The sequence below is a fragment of the Populus nigra genome, chromosome 8 (genome assembly GCF_951802175.1).
Source record: "Populus nigra chromosome 8, ddPopNigr1.1, whole genome shotgun sequence".
NCBI classification, from domain to species: domain Eukaryota; kingdom Viridiplantae; phylum Streptophyta; class Magnoliopsida; order Malpighiales; family Salicaceae; genus Populus; species Populus nigra.
This window is the reverse complement of record NC_084859.1, coordinates 10,390,485-10,401,132: the sequence shown is the minus strand read 5'-3', so window position 1 is coordinate 10,401,132 and position 10,648 is coordinate 10,390,485. Positions and strand designations below refer to the sequence as shown.

The window sequence follows — 10,648 nt, the reverse complement described above, 5'->3', positions numbered from 1 at the left end:
GTTATATATTTAAATCTAAAGAGCTTTTCTAATTCATCTATATATTCTTTTCTTTTGTATGGATGAATTTTATTTTTGAAAATAAAAATAAACTTTAATTTTAGATAATATTTCTAATATGTATAGTCTTGAATGATGTTTTCTTCCTTTTTATTTTATTTAATTAACTTAATTTGTGTCTCTATTTTTGTTATTATTTTCTTGAATAAAAAATTATTTTAATAAATAAATTAGCAAATATAATCGGGTAAATGTTTTATTTTTCAAGATTAAATATCTTAATTTACACCTATCCCTCAATTTTTCAAGTTTTATTTTTAGGAATCATTAATAATTATTTATTTATTTATTGACACACATAGTTCTCGATTTATTTGATTACATGTATGCATAAAATTTTTAATTTGAACTTAAATTTTTTAAACTACAGTAATACATTGAAAAAACTTGTATATATAATTTTTTTATAAAAAATAAAATTATCTAATAGACAACGAACCACGGGTCACATGATTAGTGACTCTTGCTATTGTGTGTTTTCTCTTGGGTAACTAGATTAGTCCCCTACATTTAAATATTTTCTTGGTTTAGTCTCCTTACTACCGATTTTATCAATTGAGTCCTCCACCTCTCAACTCTACCTTCTTCAATCAAGTCCTTGTATTAAAATGATTGTCACCTGTTTATCTTTTGTAATCAACACTTGCAATAATAAGAGTGTGGTCAGAATATGAATATCATTCATTACTGTTTTGATTTAATTTAACTTGTCTAAAATCCAAGACAATAACTGGGAGTTTTATTTCATCATTTAAGAAAAATAGAATAGCATGTGACCTAATTAACATTAACTCTAATGACTTTACTGGAAGAATCCAATTACGGAAAGATGTAGTGTCGATGGGACTTGAATGATAAAATCGGTACTTGAGGGATTAAAATGAGAAATATACATAATTGAGGGTCCATTATGCTTGCCTCCTACCCTGCAACTGTTAGCCAGCTAGATAGGAGGGCTCCATGCCTCTAGTACCCTGATGATACAATATTATGGTAGCATTTTCAAAACTTTTTTTTTTAATAAATTCATGGATATTTGACTTAATATTAAAAATAAAACCAATTAGATAAACAGTAATGTATAAATTGTAATTATTTCAAAATATATAATAATTTCTTCTTGTTACAATTACAATTGATTAATTAGTAGTTTTTTTTTTTTTTTTTTTAATTAGTAGTTTGATAACGTGTGTGGCTGTTGTAATAATAGTATTCAGGTGGTTGAAGGGTTGAGAAGAGGAGGATGTACCACCAAACAAAACAAAACATTTATAGGTTGCATACATGGTGGGACCTATTTAATCTTATTTATTTTTATATTTTAAAAGTTTTTTTAAAAAAACAATTAAAATTTTTATTTTATTTTTATTTTAAATTAATATTTCTTAGTGTCTTAGATTATTTTAATGAGTTAATATTAAAAATAATTTTAAAAAATAAAAAAATATTATTTTAATACAACTTTCAATAAAAAAACACTTTAAAAGTCCAAACACCATCTTGCTAAATTTGGTACATCTTGCCGACCAAGCTCTCTAATGTTTTCCTGAGTTAATAGATTATGAATTTGTTTGCAGTTTGGACCCATTAATGGTTGAAACTGCCAAATCAAATGATGAGGAAAGCCCTTTTCTTTTCTGAATGAAGGATTCAACAACAAATTTCTTCGGATGTAAGCTTCTAAGACTTAAGAGGCACGCTACTGTAATCAGATTCTAGCAGTTGCATAAATTAATTTTACAGGGAAGCCATACACGTATTTCTGCAGTTCTTGTTCTTTCCTGTCTGTTTGCACAGTATGGGAATTGAAATCTATATATTGATCATCACTAGCTAGATTAATAACTCGATGATCTGTACTAAAAAGAGTTTGGATATGCTCACATGAACTCGCAATATATTTTCTCCATTGATGAAATCGGTGGGAGTCTTATTCTGATCTCCTCGTTTTCCTGCTGTCTGTATGCGCTGGTGGAACAAGCATAATGATTCTCTAGCCAGCGGTTTTTTTTTTTAGAGAGAGAGAGTTTTAGTTAATGAAATAAAAAAATAAATTCAAAAGCACGTTAAATATTGTAATTAATGTGAATATTAACAAAAGCTTAAAACCCATGGAAATTCACTGCAATAGTATAACGATATGTTTATCTTTCACACAAAAAGTTATTGAAGTGGCTATTGGAGGTAGTGAGATTTTCTCAAGTCCGTTGGCCATTATTAAATTAATTAGTGACAATTCTATATTTTTATATTTTTAAAATACAATGGAATGACTTAATTATTATTTAAAGTAAAAAAAATTAAAACCAGTTTCTAGTGATGTTTTTATATTGGTTTTTTTTTGTTATTATCAGGTTAACTTATAAGCAATTTAATATTTAAATAAATTTAAAATATAATTACAAAAAAATGTGTAACTCACATGCCAACGTTTGAGAGAAGCAAAAAATTCCCTTCCACTATGTTGTTAAGTGACACGCCATTCTCTTCTTGTTTGGGCGGCACATGGCAGCATTGGTGTAATGCCAGTGACACTTTTTTTTCTCATCTTTTCTTTCTCATTCCCTCAAAATTTATGTTGGTCATGCGAAAATTTCATAGTTGCCCCCTTATTTATTGAAATTTTAACTTCGATTCTTATTCTTTTGATTTTTTATTTTAGTTCTTGTCTTTTTTTTTGTAATATTTTGATTTATTTTCAATTTCATCATTCAATCCCATTTTGTGATATGTTATTTTTTTCAAATTGGTCCTCATTCTTTTGTTGGATCCTTTTGTTAAAATTGATTTTTTTTTTCAATTTCATCATTTAATGAAAAAATCAATTGTCCTTAAATTTACGTTTTATTCCTATATTGATACTCATTCTTGTACTTGCTATTTTTTATTTTGGATCTTTTTGTGTATATTTCTTTTAAATTTCATCTTTTAACATTTAATTAGTTCATTTTCATCCTTCAATCAAGAAATTTTAGTTGTCCTCTAATTTATTTATTTTTTAATGTTGATCTCATTCTTTTAATTATTAATTTTTGTTTTTGATCCTTTTATATAGTTTTTTTTTAATTTTATCTTTCAATATTTAATTGGTTAGGAATTAGATTTCATGGGACTGCTTCCGATCTAATGACTTGGGCTATAGGTTTTGAAAGTTAATACAGATTGACATCATTTTTTTTTGTTTTCTTTTAGGAACTCATCATTTGACGTTGATTATTTTTTAAAAAATAAGTTTTATGATTTTTTTTTCATCGAGTTATTTTGATCTTATGATTTAAATTGTGGATTTAACTGGTTAACCTGAGGTAGCTAAATCCTTTTTACAATATCACTTTTTTAAAAGAAGTTTTAATATTTTTTCAAACGTTATTTTTTAATAATAATCCAACCCCTAGCAAAGTTTTGATTGATGTAGTTTTGAACATCATTTTATCTCAAAGTAGTTTTGATTGATGTATGAGCTCAAAAATACAATTTCGTAGAAAGACGTGCCTTAGACTTTGGACTTGGAAACTTGATCTTTTCTCCATGCAAATTATCTAATTTTCATAGTGCACTTTTTTCCAATTGAGTTGGCTCACCAACTTTAAATAATGTCCAAGAACTGAAGTATCGAAAATAGCGAGGGTTAATTCGAATAAACGAATTCACATTAACGAAATCTTGGGATGAGGTCTGGGCATCAAATCAATAGCTTCGTTAGGTCAACGAAATTATTAAAATCTAAGATTTCTTTCCTTATTTCGCAACATTTCCAAGACTTTTGTCAACTAATAAATAATTTGATATGCTATTTTCAAAACGTTGGTTGTCAAAACAACTTGAAGCTTGTATCAAAATCAAAATATCGATAGACAAGATATAAATAAAAGCTTGTGGTGCTCGCAATTAACAAAGAAAAAGAAACGAATTAAGATCTTTGTCCAGTTTCACGTACTGACCTGGCAAAAGGAAAAAAATCACTTTGGAAGAGACATAAAACGTAATGAACTGCTGAATCTGTCAATGAATATCAAATAAAGCAAGGTCAAATTGCAGAAACCAGGATGAGAACAGAAATCCTGCCATTGTCGTACGTGTTATAGTCTATAAGTCTGAGTATTACAATATATTCAGGATGGAATTTGACAGAAACTTGTTCAATCTATGAAGAAGGGTCAAGCTGCTCTCCTATTCACAATTGTCCATTCGGATGGCTGTAAACTCAAAAAATAAGTCAGCTTCAACTTGATACTCCCTGATCCACGGTGACGAAAACGCTTGCAGGCACGGCGACATCAGACTCAATTACAACACGGTTTTGAGAAACATTCCTTAAAGCATGGCTAGGAAACAATGTGCCACTTGAACTTACTGAGTATTGTACATGATCAATAAGGTTAGGAAACAAGAGCACTGGACTAAAGTCTATAGTCCATGAAGTGCCATTCCCTTGCACAGAGCCTTTTGCAACTGTTGCCTTCAGATTCATCCCGTTGACATTATTCCTGTCCACCACAACTTGGTCGATTTGCTTAAAAGGCCCTTTTGATTGGTCCAACTGAACAATCTCGATCCCCTTATTAGCTCCAGAAAACATGTTATCGACAATGTTGATTCCCTTTGCCAAACCTTTAACTGATTTAAATAGGATGTATGCATCACCAAGGAAAAAACTGCTAGAGATCGTTAGCTGCACTGGGTCCTCAGCAACAATGCCGGAGTAATCCAAGTAACAATTCACAATCCGGGTCTGTGTCAAACTTGGCAGCTTCAAATAAATCCCAGTACCTCCAAAACCTGTTGCCTTATTATAACAATGTACACCAGAGAGTGTGTTCGCCTGACCTGAAATCATTACTCCTATAGCAGCTGAGAAAATGACCACATCTGTGACAGCATTATCATTTCCCATTAGGTTAATTGCAGTGCCTGAAAAGTTTCTTTCTCCCGGATCACCACCTGCGGTAATGTGCTGGCCAAGGAAGGAGTTGCGGATATAGGTTTCATGGCCATCTTGGACTAAAATCCCTTCAGTATTGAAATGTGCAATGTAACAATTATCTATGCTGGTCCTGAGTGAGTTTATAACTGAAATGCCTCCACCCCTATAATTGCAGTCCAGCATGAGGTCTTTGATAGTTATATACTCATAGTTATAGGATGACGACGACGACGAAGCTGATAAATCAATAAGATATCCATCTGTTGGGAAGTCATCTGAGGCTGTTAATGTCCCTCCACTAATCTGTTCAACCAAAATATGATATTACACTAGTTATGAGTGTAAGTGAATAATCAAAATTGATGCTTGTGGTTCATATAATTTACAATTAAGCAATCTTTGGATATTCCTGAAATTTACAATATTATGCTCTCACCTATAATTGCTAGCTTTCTTACACTTTCGTATATATTGAATGGTAAACATGGAAACTATTGATTATAGTTTTTTTTGTTCAAATTCTCATGAGACACATTTTCTTTATTTATTTAACTAGTTGTATCAAAGATTAAGTTACTTTAAAGGCTTCATTATTTATTATATCGTCCTTAATTTATTTAAAAGCCTAATTAGAAGATAGAAAAAGGAGTTATGATCGCATCCAAGCAAAATGGAACTATGAGGACTTTATAATTGGAGTAGTGTTTATTTAGAGCTTGTTTATTTTTGTGTTTTAAAAGTGTTTTTTTAAAATAAATTTTTTATTATTTTCTTTGCTTTAAATTAATTTTTTGATATTTTTAGATAGTTTTAATGTGCTAATATCAAAAATACTTTTTTAAAAAAAATATTCTTTTAATATATTTTTAAATAAAATATAACTATAACAACAATAACAATCAGACTCAACTAACTTCACGAATTTGTTCAAAAGGTAGCTAAATAAACTAATAATCAATAAAAAAATAATAAAAAAAAGTCATATGGTGCTTTTCCAATATTGATTTGTACCCAACTTCATATCCGAAATTTCACCCCAAAAAAAAAGGAAAAAAGTTAAAGCTTAAATTGACAGTCAGAAAAACAACATTCAAGCTTGTAGAGGAGGCGTCTTTTTTCCTTTACAAGTTATGCATATTTTCCTAGTTCATCTTAGACAGATCAACCATTCCACACACAAAATTATCTAGAAGCAGAAATCAGTCACAAGCAGGAGTCCTAAAAAATGTTGACCCAAACCGGCACCCAATATCGGGAATCTGTCCCGCCATGTGGGTTACTTTCATATTGCCACATGGCACCTTATACCATAAAATGAGAAGAAAAGTACGATGATAAATACACATGGTAAATCAAGCATGCCAAGAGTAAAAAGACACATTTTACATCACTTTCATCTGTTTAAGAAATTGAGATTTCTTTGTGGGGATACGTACCATAAGGTTTCCAGCTCCAGCAGCCGGCAATCGCAGAGGTTTGCTGATCCTGTAATTACCACCTTGAAGATTAATGTAAGCACCTCCAAGATTAGCGATTCCCTTCATCAAGAACCCTTCACTGGGACCATTAAATGCATCTGTTATAGCTTTTAGAAGGGCTTCTGTACTGTCTAATTTCCCTGTTGGATCTGCACCGTATGATGTAACCTCATATACATGTGGACGAGACGCAGGTGGCTGATTCATAGCCTGCATCACCAACAAATTAAACTGTCAAGTACTCAATTCAAATAATTATTTTCTTTACCAACCAAGAATAATTAATCAAACACTGATATGGTCTACCTGTGGTGCCGGAGCTGGAGAGGAGGAGATTGTGGGAGTGGCCAACTGTCGACGAGTTAGCAAAGAGTGCTTAAAAGCTTTCATACTTTGCATTTGGTCATAATAGTGACCATCAGTAGAGGGTTTTTGATGATGATCAAATGCAAGAGAATCCTCTCCATTGACATGAACTATGAACAAACTAGCCAACCCCATAATAATCATGATCATTTTTCTTTGATGACCCTTACTATGTTAAAGAGAAGTTGTTGAAGAAAAAGAAGGCATTCGTGTATAAATTTATACACAGAGTTAGAGAGAGGGAGAGGGAAAGGGAGAAGGAGAAGGAGAAGGAGCTGGGAGAGACATACAAGCTATAACATGGAAATCAAGAGGAGGGCGTAACTAAGATTTTATTATAAGCAAACATAATGATGTCCCTCTCGTAGAGCTAGGGATCATTTATATATGTGGCACCTATGTTTGGTTTTTCCTTTCTTTAATGTAAGAGAATTAGGCTACAGGATCCGCGCTTTCGAAATAATTTTTTCTAACAGAAAAAAGAAGGAGGAAAGGGTGAGAGAGCAAGTTACCCACTTCTTACTTTATGTATCCTCCTAACAAGTTTGACATTCTGTGAGAAAAAAGGTAATTTTACAAAACAAGGCAATTCTGTCATGCTATGAGAATATCTTCTGGATCAAGATTACTTGAGACAGGGCAATCTTCAAAGCTCGCTCGTGAATAAATTATATAACTGTATGTGATGATGTGGTTTTTTGTTTTTAATCTATGTCATGATGTGGCACAACGCATATATATATATATATATATATATATATATATATATATATATATATATATATATATATATATATATATATGAATAATCACTGTAAATTCAATTCATGGTATTTCTCAATTTATCTCTTAAATTAAACATGTAGCCGTCTGCCTTTGTAAAATTACAATGTTGTTTTTGTTAGAGAATAATATAAATCATATCTTGGGATCTTATCTAATAGCTTAAGTTATTGGATTGAGATGATTCTTTAACATGGTATTAGAGCCTTGATAACTAAGTGATCTCGAGTTCGAATTCCACCATCCTCATTTATTTAATAAAAAATTAAGCACAAGGTAATGTAGGCATGTGCAAGTTTCAAGTTTAAAGAGCTTTCACTTGAGTGAACGTGTTAGAGAATACTATAAATTATATCTTGGAACCTCATCTGATAGCTTCAACTATTAGGTTGAGATGATTCTTTGATAATTTATGATGTTTCGGTCTACCTATCCATGTCCTTGATTATAGACCAAGCCATACGTTGTTCACCTCTCTTCCCCTTTTCTTTTTTCAAAGGAAAAATCCTTATAAAAAAACCCTAGTATTAATTAAAGCAAATAGTGTAGCTGTGGCTGTGACTTTAACATTTCCTAGTTAATTCATTATGACTTGAAAACGTTCATAAGAGTAGTAGAATGCAACCATTTCCTACATATCTAATCCGAATTCGAAAAGTTTTGAAAAATTTAGAGAGTTAATTAATTAATGACTATTGATAAAATATTGTTATCCTTTTTATTGAACAAAATTAATTTAAAAATATTATAATATAATAGCAGTTTATTTGTACGTAGGAGTTTTTATGATATGTGTGTGGGAGTGTGAGTAAAAATATTTATTTATATGTTTATATGCTATAAATAAATATTTATTTATAAATAAAAATATTTATTTATTTATTTATTTATTTATAATAGCAGTTTATATGCTATAAATAAAAATATTTATTTATTTATTTTTTGGATTCGAGGAAACCTCACTTCCCGGAAATCGTACTTTGTGGGTCCAGATAAATGAGTAAAACCCTGGCTGTCTCAAGCTTTTACAAGAGGTACACGCTCTGACTCGAACTCACCCTTTGCCACCACGCTACGCCTCTTGAGGACAACAAAAATAATACCTATGAGCTAAAAGGGTTAGAATTATCTAGGCTCACTTAAATTTTTTCAATGTAAAAAAAAAATGTTGAGGTGATATAAATATTTCTAGAAAATCAATTTTTTTTGAAATTCAGGTTATTGACTCAATAGGGTTTAATAAACTTGGTTAATTTAAACAATACACATGTTAACCTTCAAAACTCATGACTTTTGTCATGAGCTTGGGATCAATCTAATAGAAAGCAAACCCTAAAAAATGACGCATCAAAATTCTAAATCAATAAAAAGTTGAGGGATAAAATTGAGAAAAAAAATACAATAAAAATAGGATCCAAAACAAAATAAATAGCAATAAAATGAGTGTGGACTAAATTTGATACAAAAATAATTTGAAATCAAATGTTGAGGAATAAAAATGAAAAAAAAATTCAATTAGGAAAAGAAAAAAAACAACAATCAAAAGAATAAGAATCAAATTCAATATAAAAATTAAATAAAATTAAATGATGAGGGATGAAATTGAAGAAAAAAATCAATTGAAAAAAAATGAAAAAACAAAACAAATAACAATTAAAAGAATAATGACCAAATTGAATAAAAAATAAATGAAAAGATACCTTTATATTTTGGCAAGGAGAAAAAAAAAAGAAATAGAAAGGAGAAGAAAAAAAATTATTGGAGCCCAACCATTATACGGCTTTGTACATGCGCAGTACAAACAAAAAGATAATGACGAAATGTTTCCAACATTGCCTTAGAAGATAGTGTTTGTACATGTAACGACATTGCATGCCCCGCCCTCTTGCTAACATGTGCTAAGTTTTTGAAAAAATAAAATTTATTTATCAAAAGACTAAATCACCCCTAGTCAACTTATTAATAACTAAAAATATTGATTGAAAATATAAAAAAAATCCCTAAATGCAGTTTGGTAAATTTCTCTTTTAAGGGTAATTAATACGATCTTTAAACTATGCTTTGAAAATATAAAAAAAAATAAATTACCCCTTCATAAGCCTTTTAATAAATTTTACTTGTAAAAATAATATAATTTTTACACTTTGCTTAACAAAATAAAAGTACTGAATTGTTACTAATTAATCTTATAAAAAAAATTTTCTATTAAAAATAATATAGTTTTTATACAATGTATTTAAAAGATAAAAAAATTTAATTATTCTCGTCAATGTTATAATGACTAATGATACACCATATTACTCTCAAAAACAAATTCATTTATTTATTTTTATTGAAATAATAAAATAATAATTACACTATTATTATTATTATGAATAATAACACGGAATACTCGATGTCAATAATGTTTTAATATTTATATATATGTTTGAATTAGACTTTCTTTAATTTGTAGGGCACAAACTGGTACATGTAGAGATCCGTAAGCAAAAAGGAGAGCAAATGAATTAAATATAGTCAAACAAAACAGAAAGAGAGTTGTGCGCAAGATAAACACCTTGCAATTAAAGCCAAAATAAATAAATATAAACACGAACAAAGCAGTAGAACGTCCTTTGTTTTTTCCCCTTCTTTTAATGAAAGCCGTGGAATGTATTAAACCCAAAATTAATGTATATAATTGATTCCGAACTGCAGACCAAAGATTATGGTATCTATTAAAATTGCTTCAAAGTCTTGAATGGTTTTTTTTTTCAATCTTTTAAAGTGCACGTACGCCCTGCCCTTCCTAGGACCCTTTTTTTATTTTATTTTTTTGCACTTACCCCTATCAAAATCAACCTCTTGCATCATCAAAATCAAATATTGTCAAAATTAGGTAATTGTAGATATCCTAACCCTCTCAAAAGTAACATATATATATATATATATATATATATATATATATATATATATATATATATATATATATATTTTGCCTCCCCTTCCCTTATGAGGTTATAAGCATGTTTTTGAAGTGTGGTTATAGTTATTTTTT

The 10,648-nt window shown here is 29.7% G+C and overlaps 1 protein-coding gene across 1 annotated transcript; it reads right to left on the bottom strand.

The window, feature by feature from the left end:
- Positions 1-4,046: 4,046 nt before the first annotated feature.
- Positions 4,047-7,292, bottom strand: LOC133701182 (polygalacturonase QRT3-like). The gene is made up of 3 exons (XM_062125010.1): positions 6,769-7,292; positions 6,421-6,672; positions 4,047-5,287 (listed from the first exon to the last, which is right to left on the bottom strand). The coding sequence occupies exons 1-3, from the start codon at positions 6,976-6,978 to the stop codon at positions 4,283-4,285; spliced, it is 1,467 nt and encodes a 488-aa protein (XP_061980994.1). The 5' UTR covers positions 6,979-7,292; the 3' UTR covers positions 4,047-4,282.
- Positions 7,293-10,648: the final 3,356 nt, after the last annotated feature.

Coding starts and splice junctions, on each gene's coding strand:
- LOC133701182 (XM_062125010.1), bottom strand. CDS start 6,978: ATGATCATGATTATTATGGGGTTGGCTAGTTTGTTCATAGTTCATGTC. Junction 6,673..6,768: donor CTCCAGCTCCGGCACCACAG/GTAGACCATATC, acceptor TTGGTGATGCAG/GCTATGAATCAGCCACCTGC. Junction 5,288..6,420: donor CTGGAGCTGGAAACCTTATG/GTACGTATCCCC, acceptor TTGGTTGAACAG/ATTAGTGGAGGGACATTAAC.